This window comes from Buteo buteo, chromosome Z (assembly GCF_964188355.1).
Source record: "Buteo buteo chromosome Z, bButBut1.hap1.1, whole genome shotgun sequence".
Taxonomy (NCBI): Eukaryota; Metazoa; Chordata; class Aves; order Accipitriformes; family Accipitridae; genus Buteo; species Buteo buteo.
This window is the reverse complement of record NC_134204.1, coordinates 54,781,611-54,803,877: the sequence shown is the minus strand read 5'-3', so window position 1 is coordinate 54,803,877 and position 22,267 is coordinate 54,781,611. Positions and strand designations below refer to the sequence as shown.

General features: G+C 44.8%; 1 protein-coding gene across 4 annotated transcripts in view; it reads right to left on the bottom strand.

Annotated features, from left to right (window-relative positions):
* The window catches only part of ABCA1 (ATP binding cassette subfamily A member 1), a 96,056-nt gene that overhangs the window by 35,032 nt on the left and 38,757 nt on the right, over positions 1–22,267 (bottom strand). For all 4 annotated transcript variants that reach the window (XM_075020984.1, XM_075020988.1, XM_075020987.1 and 1 more), the window contains 4 exons: positions 15,806–15,927; positions 12,306–12,497; positions 4,785–4,871; positions 17–257 (listed from right to left, as the gene is read on the bottom strand). In XM_075020984.1, coding sequence (XP_074877085.1) covers positions 17–257; positions 4,785–4,871; positions 12,306–12,497; positions 15,806–15,927 — 642 coding nt within the window. The remainder of the gene's footprint in view (positions 1–16; positions 258–4,784; positions 4,872–12,305; positions 12,498–15,805; positions 15,928–22,267) is intronic.

The window sequence follows — 22,267 nt, the reverse complement described above, 5'->3', positions numbered from 1 at the left end:
CCAGGGTTACACTTACTTGTGGAGTTATCATAGAAGTTAGTTACATCATCTTCAGTGCTGTTGCCTCCAAACAGTGCTTTGTAATTGTTATCCTCGTACCAGTTGAGGGATTTAATTTTGAGCCCTCCACCTTCGGGATGGCCACACACAATGCGTGACACAGCCTGATAGATCTGCGTAGAGGAGTTTGAGGCATTCACGTTGGTCAGGAACATCACCTCTTGCCTCATGTCGCTCCAGCTCTTCATGCTCAGCAACTGGAGGGGTAGGTGGGAGAAGAGAGTGGAAGCAGGGATAGGACAGGATTAGCAAAAGGAGAAGATCTTGCCACTCTCCTTCAAATCACATATCTGTTTTTGAACAGACGAGAATCCCCTTGAATGCAACATGAACAGTAAATACCAGGGAAAGCACATTTCCCCCTGCCACAGTGGGAGAATGTAGAGGGAAGTCTCTTCTGTGCATGCACAAGGAATCTGCCCTTGTCAAGTTCTTTACTCTTAAGCTTTCTCCTCCAGTGCAGTGGGTGGTTCCTCCTCTCTCTGCCCTCTCACATGGAAGCCACTTCTCCTCCTGGTTGCACAATGGCTCACATTCTAGGGGAGCCCCCTCACACCAGGTGGTGTGGGGTGCATTGAGTCTGAAGAGGGAGTAAGGAACAACACAAACTGAGTGCAGCTCATGGGACACAGGCTGGATAAGCTGCAGGCCGCAGCAGTGCCACCTGGCACAATTCCACAAAGCTCAGCAAGCCTCCACTGATTTACACCAGGCAGCCAGTTTGACCTCCTAGATCAGTATCGCTTGTCCCTGCCCCAGCACCTCCTTGCCCTGTTGTCAATGGCATTCCCAGAAAACCCTTGAAAATAAGCCCAGCTGCATCCTGGAGCCTGATCACAGCATGAGCTGTGCATGCAGCCAGCCACTACAAGGAGCCTTCTCCTGTCCAGTTGGCCTGACACTAGGCTCGAGGTGACAATGCACAACTGGCCGGTATGATGGGTACCTCCAGACTCATTTGTCTGTCATAAGCACCTACCTGCAATACGTCATGAACAAAAGAACCATGTGCTCAGCCTGAGACACTCACTGCATTAATGTCTCTGTACTCAGAGGCATAGCCAAGCTCTCCACAATGGAAAAAGCAACGTACCTCCATGAGCACTGGTTTCACGCTACACTTGAGCATTGCTCTCAGACTCCCTGTCTGGAGATGCAAGAACATCAGCAGAGCTGCCTCCATACGGACTAGAATTGTTTATCTCAGTAACCTCTGTGATGGTGACAATAAGTGGATGTTAGGAAAAAATAAGGCAAGGGCAAGAATGTAGGACACTTCCCCCAAGTAATCTTCCAGCTTCCGTTTATTTTCAGCTCAGGGAACTTCTATTTCCTAACCCTCAATTAATTTCTTCCATGGTAAACTCCTACAGTTTTGAACATCCACAAGTATTTAACATGTAACATATCACTGGAAAGAACCTCGTCTCCTCTCTCCTTAACTTGGCTAGCTCCATTTGGTGCCATGTTTTTTGCACTGGAAAAGACAGTGAACTTTCAATCCCTATCTCTTTTTTCTGGGCCATTCAGCTCTATAGACCTCTGTCATATACCCAATTCATCTCTCTTCCAAGCTGACAAGTCCCAGCCTACTCTCTTGTCCCTTGTGTGAAAGTCATTCCACTTCTAAATGTCCTAATTGCCCTTCTCTGAACTTTTTCGAGTTCTGCTACACCTTTTTAGAGTGGAGGGGCCTAGATCTGTATTCCACATCAAACAGAAGGGCAATCCACAGTTTTATATAGTCATGGTAACATCTTACAGCTGGTTCTCTACCCCTTTTTAATTTTTCCTAGCATTTGATCCACTTTTTTTAACTGCTCCTGAGATACCAGGTGACGTTAACTTCGATGTTCTTCCTGTACTGCCCAGAACAGCAACAGGCACTAATAAGGGCAAGCAGACCTGCTGAGACACCTATTTGTAACTGTTCGTCAACTGCATCTCAGAAACAATTTTAGATACTGTGGCCCAACCGCCCTGTTCTCAGAGACAATAACAGCATTAGTCAAAGACCATCTGCCAGTTTTGAGCACTGTATATTGGTTTTGTCACCTTTGTTTAAATAAAATGCAGGTAATCAAAGCCTAGGACAGCTGGCAAAGCCAGCCAGCAACAATGCAGAAAGCAACAGTGTGCTGGAACAATTCAATTCAAATTCACCCAAGGAAAGCACACCCAGAGTCTCTGGCCTTACACTCGGAGGCAAACCTGACCCTTTGTGTTCATCTGTAGCACTGTAGCCAACATCTGGACAAAAATTCTTGATGCCAAACACCAGTCACATACACAAGAAGCCTCTATTTTTAGCCACCTGAAAACACATGACACATTGATATGATGGAAGACAGCTGTAAGAACAGCTAAAGCCTAGGGATTCAGTACATGTGTCCAGAGCGACTGCTTCAAGTGTACCTTCATTTCCTCACTACTCACTGCTGCCTTTGTCTGCACCCTGCTGCCACTTAATCTGGCTCCACAAGTTCAGGGTGACTGACAGGACACGAGCATCATGTGACATGAATGAAAAAAATGTCACACAACAGCTTTTGTTGATTACATATGCTCATGTAGATTTTTGGATTTGATGATTCCTTACCCAAAAGGCCAAGCCCGCATTTCAGATGTGATAGTCTGAGTGTCCAATTCAAAGGACCCCTTGGGGAGTTTTTGGTACCATAAGTAAACCAGCAGATTTTCCTCAGCAAAAAAGTCAACTGCTTTAGCTAAAGTACCATAAACTCCCTAACATAAGCAAAGGTACCCAAATAGGAAGTGCAGCTAATTCCCATGAACGTATGAGGTGTTAGCCAACTTGCAGGGGGATTGCATTAGCAAATACATTTTTACACATAATTTTAAAACAGTTTGAGCAAGGAGCTTTGTTTCATCTTTGGCACCAGCAACTTTACTATTAACATGCAGAGCTGCTCTGTTCACAGCATTGGAAGCAAGTACCTCATGTGTGAAGGGTTACTGAGCTATTTCTTCTCCCAGACATCAGACCTGGCTCCGTTAAGTGTTTCTTAATAGTTGCCCTTGCTCTTGGTATTTAATGTGCTCTCCTAGGTTGATTTAAAGAGCCCAGGGACACAGATCCAATCAATCCCCATACTCCGAGAAAAGTTTTGTTCAGACCATTCTCTAATTAAAATTCTTTGCTAGAAAGGCTCCTAGACATGGCACAAACAATAGTTCTCTCCACCCCCTCAAGCTGCTGCACTGCGAAACAAGGGAACAAGTCCCTCCTTTCACACAGAAATCAGCCTGCCAGACAATAAGAAGTAACTTTCGGTCAAGCCATCTGGAGCAGCTCATGCTGTACGCAGAGGAAAAAGCTGCCTTTGTTTGCACAGCAACAGGGCAGAATAAAAGGTAGTCCTACCCAAAACAGCTGCCAAGCAAAAGGCACATTACCCTGGGACATTTTCAGCCACATCAGCAAACTGAGTATCACATGGTTTCAATTATTTTTATCCCAGACAAGAAAAAAAGGCAAGCTTAAGTGATGTAACGGGAAACAGCTGTAATCAAACTCTGAAGGGCAGCCTCCCTGCTAGCAGCAAGAGCTCTGCCATGGTCTTAACCAAAGCTGATCCTGGAATCATCTTAATTTCACAGTAAATGGGACCTGGCGGCAGGCTGTGGGACTTGGGGAGGGGTGCGTGCCAGGAATTGTTGGCTGGCATGGAACTGGCTCCCGGCAGCTGCCCCTCCGTGGGAGAGGAGCGAATGCTAACCTGAAGTGACCCGTTCTTGTGCGTGCTCTCAGAGGTTACTGCCGTTCACGGCTCTGAGCCCTCTCGCTCCAGTGCAAAAGCGGAAGACTAGCAAAGGGGAGGCGGACGAGGCAGCATTGTTTAGTTTAGATGGTTGTGATTTCTGCTTCAGGGAGAGAATGTTTTTGCCTAGTAGCAGCACTTCAAAGTCAGAGCCAGCCAAAAAGCAACTCAGTTAAGTTTCTGGCTCAACCCCCCCCCCCCCTTTTTTGACTTCTGACTCATGCTAGGCACACAGGGCTTTCTTCTTAATCCATCATTACACCTGCAAAAACAAATACTTGCCACCTCTAGAATGTCACTTTGCCTGGGCAAATTGCTATTTATGTTTTGCCAGAGCTTTTCTCAGCCAGTGTTGCGATGCCATTGCACTTAATGCCCCACAAGGACCAGAAAACAACCTCTGCCCCAAAAAGCTAGTTAGACAAAAAGCAAACAGTAGCCTACAGTTACTAATTTAATTAGAACAGCCACAACATCTCTTCTACATGCCATACCCTCACCACACCCAGAGACCAGTAGACACAACCAAGTGGCTGGCAACTGAGTGAAAAAACTAGAAAGAATACAAACCTCCACATGCAGTTTGAAAGGCACTGCGAGGCAGCAGATGTATTATTGCAAGCCCAACAATTGTGCCACTGCTAAGGCTGCAAACCCCACAGAAAATGTCTCAATTCCTGCTCCTCTCATGAGGACCAGATCTTTAGCCACACGTCTGATAAACTCCTATTGTGTTTCTAACTTAAAGTGCCAACGGGTTAGGTTACGAAGTGTGTGCTGCCTCTGACACAGGGAGAACTGCTGTAGTATGGGGGAAGTTTCAAAACAAGCCAGGGATTTGACTTTGAGTTGCACCAAGGAGACTCGTGCTTCTTGTACTCGATTGCAGACCAAGAGAGCAACCACGGTGATGTGTCCTCCTGACACAGAGGCACTCCTTACCTCTTTAAAAAGCTTCCCAAGGCTCTCTCTCAAAGCTTCCACAGTTTCTGACAGATCCTCCAAGGAGGAATTGAAAGAAAGTCGTCTCTGCAGGAAGAGAGAAAAGGAAACCAGAAATCACTGCAAGGCACCAGTGAAGAAATTAAACTCTTGTAAACATTCTCGTAAAGAGTAGTAAGGATTCTTTACATGGCAAAGTGCTTGATAGGGAAGGGAGAGCTGGCTTTCTGGGCAACCTTGAGCTTAAAATACCCTAGGCTTCAGCGCTCCATAACATGATGGCGACACCCCTTTCCTTCCTCCCAGGTTAGGTACACAGAGGCCATAACCAGAATATCCCAGTAAAATGCTATATGCACGCATGTACACTTACAGTGCCAAGGATGGCTTGCATTCCAGGTCATGAAACAAGCACAGCCTACAGGATAGCACGTGGACAGACCCGAAATCCTGCAAGCCAGTGCTAAGAAGGGGATGCAAAGTCTGTACAAGGGAGGAAAAGACCACTTGGTAGACACAAGCTTTCAGTGGGACTCCAAAGATCCCAGCTCAGATATGGAGAACTCCTCCTGCAGTGTACATCATATTCATCACTCAAGTCCTCCTACCAGGCCTTGACGTTCTTTATCTAAACCAAGGGTGTATTTTAAAACAACCAGCTTCCATGAAACAGCTGACACTCACCATTATCACAGGGGAAAGACTGACAGATTTCCCGAAGTGGAAGGCATAGCTTTCAGGAAAGTATTTGCTCTAGCAGGGGGGCACACTGAAGACAACTCCTTGTTTCCAGTTGCTCTACATGTAATTGGTGGGCCTGGGTTTTGGTTTGTTGGATTCTTTTTCCCTTCTGTTCACATATCTGGATTATCTTGCATTGGAAACATTTGGACACAATCCTTGTTTCAAGGGAATGAAGATTAAAATAACTTCCTAAGATTTCACATTAGCAGCTACACATTGCAGCATTTGAAAGCATGCTAAAGTTACAGCATTGTGACACACAGAAGACCAGCCAGGGCCGTTGATATTGGCACACTTTTGGGCTGAAGGTTTTCATCTTCACATCTTTCCTGGGCAACTTCTGGAAGCAAACTCTGGAGGCTTTCACTTCTTCTAGTTGATTTACTGGAGGGTGATAAGACCTGGTCAGTGCCCGCTGGTGTAAATGGGCACTTTTCCACTCATCTGTTGGGGCATTTAAGACACAGCTAACTTTTCTGAGTGCACAGCTAGTGCCTGCTCCAAAGCCAGCTGCAAATTCGGGGAGGGTGTCTCTAACCTCTATGGATTTCTACTAAGAACAGTCCTTCAGGTTTGGGTAAAGCAAAATACATCACTAGGGCTAGAAGAAAAGCAGTTCAAACTCCCTACAGTCCAAGATCTTCAAGACGTATTTAAAGAAATATAGTCAGCAAATATCAAAGCTACATAGCCGCACTACCACTTTAGCAACAAGACGAGATAGAAAGTCCTAGGTTCATGCATAACAGTAGACATGCTTGTTCTGCTCCATGTACCTCATCAAGCTCTACACACATTTGTGTTGTTTACTCTATTCAGAGGTGATTCAGGGGCAGGGTAGATGAAGAAGAGTTTTCTGATGATACTAATTGGTTCAGAACAGTGAAAAGTCAAAAGCCAATTGCAAAGGATTAGTGAAAGGCCTCATGCTGACACACTGTTATAAAGTGCCAGACAAAATTCAGTGCTGCAAAGTAAAGTACTTAGGGAAAAGACAGTTCTACCTTAAGATACCCTTTGATGGCTCTGAACTAGCTACTGCTACTCAGAAAGGGAGATCTTAGCATTACAGTGATAAGACAGATCAACACCAGTATAAATCCACAGTGCAATCCTGGTTCTCAAGTACTGTGTGCAGTTTTGGGTCCTCCATCTCTGAAGGAACAAAAGTACAGAAAAAGGCCACAAGTATGATTCAAGATAAGAATGGCTTCTGAAGGAAGAACAATAGACCATAGTTCTTCCAGTGGGACCTGTAATGACAAATAGAGGTTATGACAGAGGTCTGTAGAATTACAAGTGGGATGGAGAATAGGAACAGGGAAACGATTGCTCACTGTGCCTCGTCGTTCAGGACTAGAGGGCTTCCAGTGAAAAGATCAATTTAAACCAAACTCAAGGAGCTACTTCACACACAACTTAGTAAAAATGGGAGAAATTCAGTAGATGCTATGCAATGCTGAAGGTACTGAAAGTTAATGTGGGTTTGAGAAAGGCTTAGAAAAATTCATTAAAGGAAGAAAGCTTACCAAGTGCTATTAAACACCAACATCCCAGCTGTAGCTGAGAAAGTCTGAGTTGCAAGCTGCTGAAGAACCTAAGTTACATCAAAGAAATGTTACTATATACTTGCCCCATGCCTCTATTCTTTCACATGCTTCCATTATGGGCCACAGCTGGACTAGCACTTGGGGGACACTGAGCTGAACAGAACTTTGGTCTGACCCAGTACACAAGTCTTAGGTGATTCAAGGAGTTTGCAAACCTTAGTCTGAAATGGGAGGAGAACCCACCTATCCCTTCACACCCCACCACGCTGACCTTTCTTCCCTAACAAATGCACAGCACTCCAAGTTGATTTCTCACCAGAACTTGCAATGATACCATTGCTATGGAGGGAATTTCGCTTTCTTTACCACCACCCTTTGCACCCTAAAGCCCACTCAGGGAGCCTCTCACGAGTCGTATCTCCAGAGACAATGACAAAAATGACAGTCACAAGTAGCCAGTCATCTTTGTACAGATGAGCATGTCATGAATTTCCCTGAAAAATAACTCTTTGCAGTGGCTCATTAAGTATTTCATTACATTCATAAGAGCCCTCTAGATTCAGGGCAGCTCCAGTAAAATTGGTCCCACTGTGAGAGCATCTTTTGTAGGTGTCTGCACTACCACTTCTGGGAGCAGCGGGGGGGAAGGCAGTGAGCCATTTTCTGGTGAAATGCTGCAAAACCATCACCTGTTCGTTCTAGGCACACAGGGGAAAGACAAAGTTCTAGCAGGTTTTGAACAGAGCTGCCCTGTATAATTACTGTGTTAGTGGCTGGCAAGTCATGCTTTCATCTAGTCTTATCTTTTGGAGAAGTCAATACCATAGAACTCTTGAGGTACAGATTGCACTGAGCAGACTCTGTGTGCTTGTATGTGCATACTACAAGACTCAAAACAGAGACAAATACTTGAGATGACTAGAGTTGACTGCACAGTCAAGACAAGCCTTGAATAAGTCCACCTGTCAACTCCTGCTAGAAGGGATGGACAACTGTTTCTTTAACATGCAGGAGGATGCATGAGTTTGAAGTGTTGGGAGGTCATAAGAAAATTCAGCCACTGTCAGCTAACTGTTTCTGCTTAGTAAGACCACTGACATGTTTGCTTTGAAACAGTTATTACAACTTCATACTGATCTTAGCAGAAACTTTACACTGAACTTTGCAGAAAAATCATGTGCTTTAAGCTTCTGCTTTTGTTTCCTGGGAGTGGACGTCCTGAAGTACAGCTGCTTAAAGGCATGATATCACTGTGCTTGACTGAAAACACTCTCAAAAGAGCAAGGAAAGCCAGAAGTTCAGTTGCAGCATGTATTTATGTTAAGATACCTTTTCTAAAGCTATCTTTTAACTGGAATGCATTTATTATTCAATGCTTAGTTCATGCTGACCATATGACAAAACCCCCACCTGTATTACAAAGGGAGAAAAAACAATCGGATTTTCATGTGCTCACCCACACTCCTTCAATGACCACTATAGTACACAAGCCACAACATATTTATGGCTTATTACAGACCCACACCACTGGAAGTGAGTGTGGCAAAGCCATTCTTAGGCAGCACTGCAAAGATGAAATCCCACAGGACCAATTTGAATTGTCTTTGTCATTTAACCTTCACCCCAAATCATTTTCAAAATGGGACATTTGCAGAGGGAAAGCTGTCCCACAGACAGGTATTTTTATGATATAAAACAGTCCCCACCACTCACAACATCAGTCCAGTGGGACACGTCTGACTTACTGCCAATTGCTCTTACTAACCAGGGGTGCCTGTAACCTTTCCCAAACTGTGTAGTTCTTCCATGGGACAACTGCTATCCTAGCACAGGGAGAAAGCTGAAAATGAAATTTGTGTGCATGCAATCAGAGGTACTGTTTTTGCTGTTGTTCTCAAACCAGCTTCTCCTGCCTCACAGTCTCGTGGAATACGCCCAGTGCAAGGCAAACCTCAAGAAGAGGAGATGCATCCACAAGGAGCTTGTACAAGATGTCCTACACCACGCAGTACTTATTGTTGGCCAAAAGGCTTCAGAGAATGGATGAAGATTAAGACGTGTGTCCTGGAAAAGGGAATTTGACTTTTTGAAACACTTGTTGCTTCTACTGGAGTGAATACTCAGTCAAGACAGCAAGCTGATCCTCTGCCTTGGTGCTGTGTGATCACTTCCTGATATTCTGCTGGGTTTTGATCTAAACAGCCTACCTCAAACAGGTTCTTACATAAGAAAGAATAAGAAGACACACTTTAACCTCCCTACCATGCCTCTATGTCCTTGGCTCTGTTTTCTCATCCTACAGAGCAGGCTAAATTGAAGTCACACAAAGTATCAGTGGCAGAGCTAGAAATCCTAGTGGAAAAATGTTAATTAGAAGTCCTTCTTTGTCTTAACTGTACTAATGCACTTCAGGAGACACTCAAGCTGTTCTGGATAGAACTGTGTAAAGAGAAGTGTTTATTTTTTGCCTTTCTTTTTAAAAAACACCTTCTTTAACAGTGCTATGACATTTAGAGCTCATGCATTTCACCATGCACGCACTTTAACTTCCTTTTTTAAACTGTGCTCTGTCCATAATTTGCTAATAATTACTGTTTTGTTGCGAGTTACCGAGATCACTTAGAGTTTCCCTCAGACTGCAAATGCACAAACACTTCAAGCTGGCAGAGCCAGGTGTTGATGTCAGGGTGATCTCAGCCCACACACATGCACACTGACCACTGGGTTCTCAATCTTGCACCCTCCCCTCCATGTTTCAGCACAAGTGTTTGTGTAAGCACACAATCAGGTCACTCACTTTTAATCCGGATCAATTCCATGACGTAATTTCCCCCACTGTCTTGCAGAGGGAACAACAAACATGAATGCACAGGGGCAGGAACAAGCAGGTGGATGCTGACCTGAGACTTCTGGATTAAGATAGCTCAAGAAACTATAGCCACTCTACTTGCCCAGATACTTAAGTGGCAAAACCTCCCGTTTTACTATTCAAGCCCTTGGTGTTGAATTTACACAGTTCTTGCACACAGTTGCAAGTCCTTTTCACCCCAATTGTATTGGCCTTATCATATTAAGATGCTGCCTCTCCATAAATCACAGAATGCTGCAACCAGTGGAGCCTAGGTCCCTTTACATTAGCCAAAACCCTGCCTCTGAATTGCTGCTGTACCTGCATTTGATTTGACCCTTACTTCTACTTACTGAAATACCATGCTGTAAAGCTGATCAAGGGAAATAAGCAAAAAAATTAAAAATAAATCTCTAGCCATATTGTTGGCATTGGTTTACAGAGTCTGTAGTAAATATGGTGCATGCTATCTTCAGTGTGTACGTCCAAGATTTGACCCACAGTGCCTTTAATTACAAGCTACGTCAAAAGCCTCTTTTGTTCATGAACAGAAAGTTCCCTCTTTGTTCAAACATGTTACTGCAGGTCAAGGCACTTCTTAGCCTTTAAAGACACTAAGTTTCAAACGTGTTGGTCCTGAGCCTAGAGTTAATTTATTCATCTTGCCTGGCCCCGTTGAAGCCAGTTGGTTTTTATTTCACTCACTGATGCATTACAGCAGCTTAACTAGAGGGTAGCCTGTGACATTTTTCCAAGGAAAACTGTGGACCTTTACAAGACAGCGTACAATACACAGCAGGTTTAGAACTGCTGGCTTCTGGACTCAAGCTTTTTTTTCTTTGAAGCGAAGGTCATGAGCTAGCTTCTCAGAAGTCCCCCGAAATTGCACATTATGTCTTAATCTAGTTTGCTATTGCCAAGCGGCACAAAGTGGCTTATGACTACTTTCTCTCACTAACAAACAATATAGATGTAATAACACAGGTACAGTTAGTATCAGCTTCTGTCAGCTTCTGTACAGCTGCACAGACTTCTATAAATGAGTGAAACAAGACTGAGTCTCCAGAGGGACAAGAGGACCAATACCGAGTTGTACCATAGCTGGCTATTTTCATCCCCTTCGGTCCCCAAAATGATTTTAAGTAAATACATGCATATACATCTAACTGAACTCAAGAAACTGCTTACAGCCATTCTTTTTCAAACAGCCCATCTTTGTTACAGGGACAATTTTAGTGCTGTTACCTCATCTCTTAACGCTTATGATTATCTTGCTCTTCCAGCAGGAAAGAAAAAATGCAGATGGAGGGCACATGGAAAACAGATGATGAGCTGTGGAGAGAAGTAACTGACCACTATGTACTGCACAGAAGAGTAATATGATTCCAGTACTTGATAATGACCCTCTTTGACTGGGGACGAAGCCAAGCAAGTGGTACATGACTTTCAGTCCTGACAGGCTCATCAAATCTGGAAACTCACACAGCCGAAGTGTTTATTTCTTCCACAGCAGACAATGCAGTGTTTGTTTTAGTGGGTAACAGAGTGGGTTCTGTGGTCCCTTCTTCTCTCTACTGATATTTCCAGCACTAACTTCCTCAAACTTTTGTATATTACCAGATATTGCAGACTTATAACAAAGCATCACTGGGTTTCCCTACATAAACAGCTAAGTCTGCTCCAGTCTCCAACCACGCCCTAAATAATGTATTTTCCTGAAGTTCAATGAATTCTTGCTTCGAAATCCTTTCAGTTGGTCAATCTGTGAAACAGGGCTTTAAAACTTGACTCTGCTTTGTATGAATTAAACCTGCTCAAAGGTTGTGGCTTGCCACTGGCTAGAAACTTTCTAGGGAAAAGCATAAAAGTCTCCTTTCATGTAAGACACAAAATTTGTTATCACCTAGACAAAATTAACCACTCATAACATTTCCAGATAGAGGTAAGAGGGCATTCTTCTCTACAGGTTGCACAGTACTCAGTGGCCCCATGGTAAGGGCAGAGGGTGATGGTTTCAGCACTAGGCACAGGCCAGTCTAACATCTGGGTTCATTCCAGCCAAGACACAACATCTGACCAAAACAGAGACAACCAAGAGCCTATTTCTTACTATGCAGCATAAATACTTTCGTCTTGACAAAGTGCACTGCAGACCACACACATTTATGCTCCGCAAGTGCCACACTGCAACAGGAAGGGTAAGAATGACAGGAAGAAGCAATGTTGTTCATGCTCCAGTGATAAAGACCATCCTCCTTTTTTCTTACTGCCAATGAACAGTTCACTCCCGAAATCCAGGCATGAGTTCCTAGACTGAAAGCCCTAGAAAATGTCACTGTGTCAACGATAGCCTCTCACAGGTGGGACCAGCATACTCACCTGAAGGGGCTTCAAAGGATTCAGGTTAGCACGGAAGGCTTGTTCAGCTGCATGGAGTTTTCCCTTTGGCAAGGTGCAAATGTAGGCTTCAGAGTCCATGGCCACTGTCCGATTTTGGATTGTAAGAAATTCAGACAGTGTTGAGCTATTACAGAGATCTCGCAGTCGCATTCGGTAACCAGACACAATGACCTGGAAAAGCGGGGAAAGCATGTAAGTCTCCTTTCACATAAGATTTATGGCACAAAATTTGTTACCACCTAGACAAAATTAACCACTCATAACGTTTCCAGATAGAGGTAAGAGGGCATCCTTCTCTACAGGTTGCACAGCCCTGACCCATGCGGAACTCAATTCCAAGAAAAACACTTCCCTGCTGAGTACATGGAGAAGTCCTGGGGGAGGCAGGTCTCTCTCCACTTCACAAACATGCACAGAGCAGCAGCAATCTGGTCCTCCACAGCAGCCATTTCCTCCAACCAAGGGTACACGCATTGCCTAATCTTCAGTCTTCTGGGAACTGAGCCACAGAGACAAAACAAGGCTTGCAACCAGACTCAAGTCTGGCAAATGTATGTGAAGGGCAAGAGACTTACGTCCCAAACTCTTTAGATGTATCTGCCAGACAAATTTTCTGTGCTGTTCTGGATCAGGATCACCTTATCCCTTAGCTCTGAAGTACCTACTAACTGCTGAGCAAAACATTTTGCAGTGTTTTGGGGTAGATAATGTGAAAAAGAGAAATATTTTACTGGCTGCAACAAACAAGAGATAAGATCCTGGAGTCTTCTTTCACAGATGTAATTTTACTTAAGGTGATGGTTTGCTTGTCAAGAATGTTTCCTTAATCCACCTTATCAAACAAATGCATAAAATCTATCTGAATTATCACCAGTCCCTTTCAGACCTGATAGCCTAGTTTCTTTTAATAAGGTCAGTTACAGGATTTAGGTTTGCTGAACAGCAAACAGGTACATGTCAAACAGGTGCACTCTTCATAAAGGTGATAAACACAAGGAAAATCCAAAGTCTTCCATTGGAAAGAATTTTTTGTTTGCCTTGGGGCTAAACAGAAGGAACAATTTTATTGTAAATGCACAGGTAACAACAGCTTTACACTTCATTTCTTCTTTCTGTTCTTTTGTAATACCCAGCATGCATTGCCCAACTTCCAGCAATAAATAAAGAGGATTGATCTAAATCCCAGAAGAGTTAACAGTTCCTGAATCACACTGGTAAGTCTGAAAATATTCTCATCTCTCAAAACCAAAAGGGCATCAATAATCCAGGGGAAAAAGCACACTATGTTCAGAAAACAAGCAGATGGAACTTACAGGAGAGCGAAGAGATTTATAATGCAATACCTGTGCAAACCTTTAACTTTAGTCTGCACCCATATGCCAAAAATAGGATGTTTCCATGCTGCATGCTCAGCTGAATAAACCGGATAGCTCTCCTTCTGAGCACACCTGCCACTGTTGGTGAAACACAAGGTTGAGCCATTCTGCCCCAGGAAGCAACATGCCCATCAAGACATGACTTTGGTCATTTTTATGTATTTGCACTGTATTCAGTATGCTGAATACACGACCCTGCTTGACATGTGGGAGTACTGTCATTACAGTAACACCAGTGAACAACAGTCGCAGCTCCTTGCTGATTTCAGTTCCTTACTCGCTTGCAAATCCTAACTTTTGGGCTTGTTGAACAACCACAGGACACTAACAGACTGCAGCAGAAGGCTGTATTTGCTGTGAGAGGTTTGCATACTCTAAATAGGCCCTTCTATATGACCTTATGAATGAAGCTGTGACCCACTCATACAGTCAGAGACCAAACAACTAATGTCTATTAATACAGCAGTCACCGTGCAGCTCAGTAGTGAGGTCAGATGTCCACGCCAGATCTCCAGCAAAATCAAAGGGGTCCATTTTCTGAGTCAGACAAAGTCATCCTGCAGGAAGAGAGTGCTCTGCCTCTTAGCTATTATCTGTAGTAGAAGAGTGTTCAAAGAAAGATTTGGTGGGCCACTGCACTCCTCTGTTGCTTTGTTTAGCTCTTCCTGCCATCCCAGAGCACAAACCACTGTTAAGACTAAACAGCATCACTCCTGGTGTACTGGCAAAATCAGCACAAGAATTCCACAGACAAAGAACAAAGCTTAAAGCATTTGAGGAAAAACTAGTCAACTGATTACCCCTTCACCACCCTTCAGACACCTTACGTAGGTTAAAGCTAGGCTTTTCTTCCCCTTCCACTGGCTTTGACATAGACAACTGATATAATATGGCAGACATGCAACATAAGGGCAGAGCTAGCTTTTTGCCTCTTGGAAAATCTTTCTACCTTTCCACCAGCTTAGGGAGAACAACTATGTTGTTGTTGCTGAAGCCTTCTGGTTATCCTTGCAGAACCATCCGTAGCACGATTCTGTTTTAACCTAGCATGAATTTCAGGCAAATTAGTTTCAAGTAAAGTAAAACTTGCAGCCTACAGTGGGTAAGAATTTTTTTTCCACTTTACATATCCTTAACTTGTAGGATTAATTATCAAACTGCACTAAAACAGATGGCTTATCAGAATTCACTAAAGAACCAGACAATGTGTGCGAAGGGGGACAGCACTTGTAACTACGTGAAAACAGAGTCTGAAAGAACTATTAATCAACTCCACTTCAAAGAAAAGATCTGATCTGAAGTTGGGAAGCAGAATAGATTTCCTCCTCCTTTTGCACTTCACCTTTTGCACTGCCTTAAGAGGACCACAGGTCTTCCTTTGAAGCCTGAAGCAACCAATTCTAACTTCTGCATTAGAAAGGAAGCTGGTGGACTAATTCATCCAGCCTCGCAAAACACATGTTCTGAGCTTGACAATGGCAGACAGTCATCCCAAGACAGGGCTCTAGCCCACTGTCACCACTGTCTATGCTTACAAAGGCAATCATGGGAGCACCCAGGAGTTTCACTTGAGATCAGGACTCTCTTTGTACTACATAATATACAAGTTTACTATCTGTCTTGAAGAGCTGGCCACAAACTGAAAAGCATTCCTCCTTCCACTGCACAGGAACCTAAGGCAGAGCAACACAGAGAAACCCTACTCCAGTCCATGCTGAGTGACCAACCAACCACCCCATTTTTATTTATAATCAAAGTAAAACAGTTTGAACAGCACTAGCAACCTAATTAATGTTTTACTTGGGTTAAAAACAAACAAACAAACAAACAAAAAACAGGAAAGAAGGAATTTAATTTAGCCTGAAGGGTACTAGGCTATTTTCTTACGCAGATCAAAACATTTGCATGTGGGTCTCAGTATCCTTTTACAACTTACAACCAAAGACAGTAAATTGAGGGCAAGAGGGAAGAGAGAAGCAGGGACTACACATTCCCGTGTTTGTACAACACCTCGCACAGAGGGGTCCTGCACTGTGGATCTTGGCACCGTGGTTAAACAAACAATATACAAGCATTATGTTAGTGATTGAAAGTGCTCTTTACCTGCTGGAGGTTGACCTCTGCGTCCAGTAGCTCCTCTACTGCGGAGGATGGCATGGACACATTATGATGGAGGAAGTCTGAGAACGTCTCGTTGTCAACCAGGAAATCCCGAAATTTCAAGTCTGGAAAGTGAAAAAACAAGCAACATTCTGGTCAGGGCAAAGCCAAAGGGAAACTCATGTGAGAGCTCTGAACAGGAAAAGCAAAGCTGACCATATGCGGGAGAGGGAATTACATAAACCATAGCACAAAGGGAAAAGAAGAGCTACTGGCAAAGTGCTCTGAAACTTGGCAGCTTTCAGAGATATCAATCCCTGATGTCTTGATCTCACAAAAAGGAAAGGAAAAAAAAAAAGAACCTTTGAAAACAACTCCTTTTAACATCATTACTTCAGCTCAATTTGCACACATATGCACAGAAGAAGAAAGGCACACCAAGCTACTCCCTTGATGTGGGGGTGAAACCTACTCCAGCATTAGCCTTGCACAAAGGTTCAGCATCACTTAGTCCCTGTGCTGTTACCGAACACACAACTGAGCTGGAGCATGGACCACTGGGTGATATACTACCCTGTATTTAATTAATAATAGATGTTACTCTACCATAAATTTTAGTCTGCCATATGCAGACACACAGATATGATACAGAATAGCATGCAGATCTAGGAAGCAATCAACCACAGGGCAAAATTTCTGCAAGTGCTTTTTTAATTCCACTTTCCTTCCCAAAAGTTTCACCTTCTGAAGCCATTGGTGTTTCAGTTCTTGGCTTTGAAACAAATTTGTACCTCCATCGCAGCAGAGGGGAACTGTCTGGAAATTATAATCTATTAACACTATTAAAGTTCACAAACCCGGAGCTTAAGCAACTGATCCTCACACTGTTTTGGGTTGTTTGGGGGGTTTTGGGGGGGGGGGGGGGCAGTTCTATCTTTACTATGCTTAAACAAGCAGCGATGAGGAGAGGAGCTCTGCCAGGAGGAGCTGAGAGAGCAAGCCTCATGGGATTTACTGGGGCGAAGATTTCTGGGTTAAGCCAAGTCAACCACCGCTTCTTCTACTCTAGGAAGAGAGGATGCTGCAGCCAACAGTGCAAACCAGTGAGGTCTAAAGGGAAAGTAACGCAAGGGAGACCCCAGAGTTTGTACCTTCCCTTTCCTACAGCAAACGGCTGTAACAGAACTTCTTCCCAACCCCCCTCCCCCCCGCTCGTGTAGGTTTTTTGGTTTTTGTTTTGCTTAGCTCGGCCGCTGATACCCTCAAGAAAGCCCAACCCTCAGGAAAAAAAAAAAAAAAAAAAAAAAGGAAAAAGGCAGCATGCTGGGGTCTCGGGGTGCCCCCGGCGGTAAGAGGGAGGCCGCCGGCCCGGGCTCCACTTCTGCTTCCGGGGGCGCGCGCGAGCCGCCCGGCCGCGGCGGGCTGGGGCGGGGGGGGGGGGAAGTGGGGGAAGCCACGCGCTCTGCTCGCGCGCAGGGGTTACTGACGGTCATTGCTCCCTCATCTACATATCCAGTTACCAATTCCCGGTTGCCTTTTTGTTCCACGCGAAAAAAAAGTAAATCACACACCCTTCCCCCCCGCCGCGCGCTGAGGCGACGCGGAGGTTACCTCGGGGCAAAAGTCTCTCCCTCGCCCTCCTCTCTGCCCCCCGTCCCCCGCCGTACCCCCCGCAGGACCCCCCAGCAATACACCGGGTTTGACCGTGCCCTGCAAACGCACCCGCTGCTCCCCGTCACCAAAACCAGACACTATCCCCTCTCCCAGCCCGCGGAAAGGCTGGGGAAAGAGCCGGCCCCTGCAATACGCCCCCCTGCCCCCCCCAAAAAAACCAAAAAACAACCAGCCCCCCCCCCCAAAAAAAACCCAAACCCAACTCGTCCTTTTCTTCTTTCCAGCAGAGGCTAAAGCACCCTGCTTCACCGCAACTGGAAGAAAAACTCCCCCCACCCTGATTCCTTGGTTACTTCCTAAATGCGCTGAACTCCCTAAACGCTTCTGCTGCTTGTTTATTTTTTGGTGAGATCATCAACAGTTCGGAAACTCGGATAGACAAAGGGGTAGCTGGCTGAAGGCACACTGGCATGCAGAGATCAGATGTTTGCAAGCTTCTTCATTTAATCTGTCCCCATTTAAAATATTTTTCAAGCTCCTCTTAAAGGGCCACACACCTTTTAAAAAAGTAACCAAGCAACAATTCTCCTACTCTTCTGTTTCCTTGTCATTGTTTTGCTGTTGAGTTTCCCTAGGCTTTTTTGTTTGTTGGTTTGGGGTTTTTTTGCCATACGGAAGCAGGATTTTCTTGGCAGGGGACATTTTCTACAGGTAATTGCAGGAAAGCAACCTGAACTACACTGGGATTCCTACTGGCTCGTCCATAACTGTAATGGGGAGTCACAAAGAGCCTGCCATCTTCCACTGCTGTAATTAATCAGCCCAGCATTAACAGGGCATTTCTCCCTTTCCTTTTTTGTCATGCTGAACCCTTTCAGACTTGCTCAGCACTAGAATTTGCTGAAAATCAAAGCTGCCTTCCAAGGCAACTCCTACAAACATCTGAAGGAGTTTTCATCATCATTTGGAGGCAAACACGAAGGGAACAGAACATAAAGTTACCAAAACTGCTGGTGGCACAATGCTTGGCTTCCAACCAGCTGGTCATGAACCTGTGCTCACTGATCATAACCCTTGTCTGCCCAAGACCACACATGGAAGCTGTGAGAGACCAAGGGACCAATTCCCAACGCCATGGTCCTGCTGCAGTGCCCTAAGCAAACAGCCAGCCTTTCTTACTGTGCATTTTCTCCCCCACCCCATCTGGTCCTACTTCCAGCACTTGTGGCTGAGTGTCTTACGCAATCTCCCTCAATCGTGGAGGCATGCATAATAACTTGCACACGAAACCACAGAAAAGCACTAAACACTGCAATCAGTCTGAATTCCTGCCCTGGATACTTCAAAAAGACAAGAGTTAATAGAGGTTTCCTCTTGAAAATAGCCATTCTCCTCCAAGACTGCTTGCCCACTAGGGCCTAAGGAAATACAAGAACATTAGTTAAAAGAGTTCCTCCAAAAATAGAAAACAAAAGAAACAGGCGAATCTTTTGAAGGCTAATACCAAGCTTACCTAATAATGCAAACATTTGGAGTGGAAGAACACATTTTACAATCAGAGGCCTACTACTGCAATATTTTCCTGCCATAAAAGCTCAGACACACTATCAGATTACTCAAAAAACGTGAGGCAAAACATGTCAGCTCAAATGTGATTTAACTCACGCATCTTTTCTCACCCTTGAGACTGACCAAGAGCATTGGTATGGTCAGCGATCACAAGCTGGCTGGCACAGAGCAATGCAGCTGCAGTGTCTGGACAGCGTATCGGAGAGAAGTTTCTCCATATACTTTTGCTGATGTGGACGCGCAGCCTCCCCTTCCCTCCTCCCTTTCGCTTCAACAGAAAACCAGGGGACCCACAGTCCTGCAAGCTCCCCTCACCACCACCACAGGGTACAGCCTCCTGGTCAAAACGTCAGGTCCCAGCAACTGAGACAAGCGCCACACACAAATGTGGAGATGAACCTGAGGTCAGACGGAGCAACCAGACTCAAAGACAGTCAGATCTGATGTGAACCACCTCACTGATTCAGTGATGGGGTGAACATCTGCAGAACAAATACTGAGGTAGCTTGTCCTCATGGTGGGCTACTTCTATGGTTTCAGTCCTGACCCCAAGGGAGCAAAAGCAGAACAGCAGAGAACGTAAACAGAGGCTTTGCTTATGAAACCATGCAAATAACCCCCAGCAGGCCCAGTGGGGCTGAAATGCTTTTGTTCTGCCTAGCTCCAGCTCGGACACCATACGTCAACAAAGCAGGAGACACTTCCCATCCACATGAAACATGCAGGAAAACAGAAGTCCATTTCCCACACAGGGCAGGGAGAAAGGTCCTCCCTACAGTCACGTAAGGAAGCCTCCAGCAGAACCAAGAGCTCCCAGAGCTGGAGGTCTTGTGCCTTAACCACAAAACCGTCCTTCCTCTCTGAAGTCACAGGTCAGGATTAGACAATCACACAGGGCAGCATTTCACAGATACTGACTTCATTAAAGGCACAGCTGTCCTTTGTTTCCACACAGTTCAAACCCACATTGGGGGCTGAATTCTGGGCATGGAAACCAGAAATTCATGATTTTCAGATTGCAGAGCATCTCCTACAGGATTACACAGTCGTTTAAATCTTGTAAGATTTACATTGTCCTGACAGCTCAAACTTTTCCAGCACCTTCATGCCTGAGCAGAGAGGCTGGTCATTCCTTGCTTGAGAATCAAATCATTGTGACAACAGAAAAAAAAACCCCAAACCTACTCAAGGAGCTCAAGACATCCACATGAATCAGCAAAGAAAAACAGAACCTCCACACTTGCTACATTATTGGTTAAATCGAACAGTAAACCAAAAAAATTTAATTATAAATAACACCAAGTTGGTGCTATGTGGGGTCTCCGTTCCATGCAGATCAGAACTGAAACATTGATTGCGCAGTGAAGAAAGTGTCCATAGTTCATACGTTCTCCACAGCCAGAGATTTTTAGCATCCTCCTTCTAGAAACGTATCTCCAATTACTTTCACAAGCTCAAAAGGTGGCTCAATGTGGGAAAGAGCAAGAGAAACCACAGCTGGGAACCAGTTTTAATTTTCTGATCTTACTACAAGTATAACCATGACAGGTGCCACAATAAGCAGTGACCACTTCCAGCAATACTGGGAAGATCCACAGACAACTGGGACAAAAAAGCCTGTGGGGACAGGTTACAGAGCAAGACTGTTCTCCTCAATATTCTCCGCCATCCTTTCTTGCTTCACTTGGAAGCACAGAGGGCTCATACCTTCCTCCAGAAATTTAATTGTGCAGTGTCTTTTAAAATTAAACAATAGAGTAGAAAAACAAAAGCCCACGGAAATTGTGGCTGCAGTTTTCATATCCTGAACGCTGCCTTCTAAAAATAAAAGGCACGCAAGCGGTATTTCAACATATCTCAATCCACCGTAGAGTACAAAGCTCACCAGGTCTGACTTCAATTTGTGGGGTTTCTGCACAAAGGGTTTGTGTCCGTAATCTACAGAAAGCCAGACTTTCAGCCAGTTTCAACCTAACAAGCTCAGTGAAAACAACGTGACAGTCAGATCTACTGTTTACTTCCCAGCTTCACATGCTGTAAGTCCCCTACAGGGAACTGGGTGAAGGAAGGGGGAGAAGGGGATTCATGCCTTAAGTTAATCCAGAAGCTAAGAGGAAAGCAGGGCAGTGTGTCCCATCTACAAACATGACTATCTTCAGGGGATTTCAATCCCTAATGATGGAACACACAAGGCAGAAAACAATTATGCTTTTCTCCATATATCCGTTGCAGTTGGAGGATTTACTAGCCTTTGGCTATGCATGTATTCCTCACAGCCAAGCATCAAGGCAACTCACAGGGGAACCCAATCATTTTCACAACAGTAGCGTTAAGACGTCACAGCAAGATGAAACAGTGAGACAGGATGGGGCATGAAAAGCTTTAGCTTTGCTCTTTAGAGTCAGGCAGGTTTCCACAAGTGTCCGAAGGAGACAAGAAAGACAAGTGGGTTCCCAGAACAATACGGTCAGACGCACCTGTCTCCACCAGTTAACAGAAGGAGCAAAGCAAGGAAGAGTGGCAAGTGAGCAAATAAGGCATTTTCCTCTCCCTGCACAAAGAGTTCAGATTCACAGCTCCCAGTTCCACACTCGGGTAAAACCACACTTCTACAGCAAGGGAGGTGGGTGTGCACCACCTCTGTAGTGCTCTCGCATGAGGGCAGTAACTCAAGACACCCACACCAGCCTGACGGCAACAGCTGGCTGTCAAGCCTGTGCAACACTGCTCCACAGCACCTGGGCACGACCGGAGGAGAAGGTCACGAGGCTCCCCAGTCACACAGGCCTGCTTCACACAGGGCATTGCTTGTTCACTGGTCATGCTCCCAGCAACAGGAGTTTTTGCAAGACACAAGCACATGAAGAGGCTGAAGCTGAGACCAAGAGCTGGAGCTCCTTGCCTTAGCTTTTAGCAAACCCTCACACAGCTAGAGGGCCAGGGCAGGCAAACCAAGTGCTGCTGCAGAATTACCTCCTACACTGGAATTTTGTGTTAATTTTTCAATGAAGTATCTGGGAATTATTCCTCAGGAATACATGACAGGTGCACTTGAACACCTCAAATGATTTTCACACTCATTACCCATCACTGTGATTTATAGACAAAAGGTGTCCGAAGCTACTTCCCATAAAAATGGGCTTCCAAAGAAGTTCTGCAGTGGAACCAAAGACTGAATTACTTGTGAATTGACAATCACCCAGAAGAAACAGTGATCTCCTAATGTTGAAGCCTGTTAACAGCATTGTACCCTACTGAGCCAATGACCCCAATCTACACTGT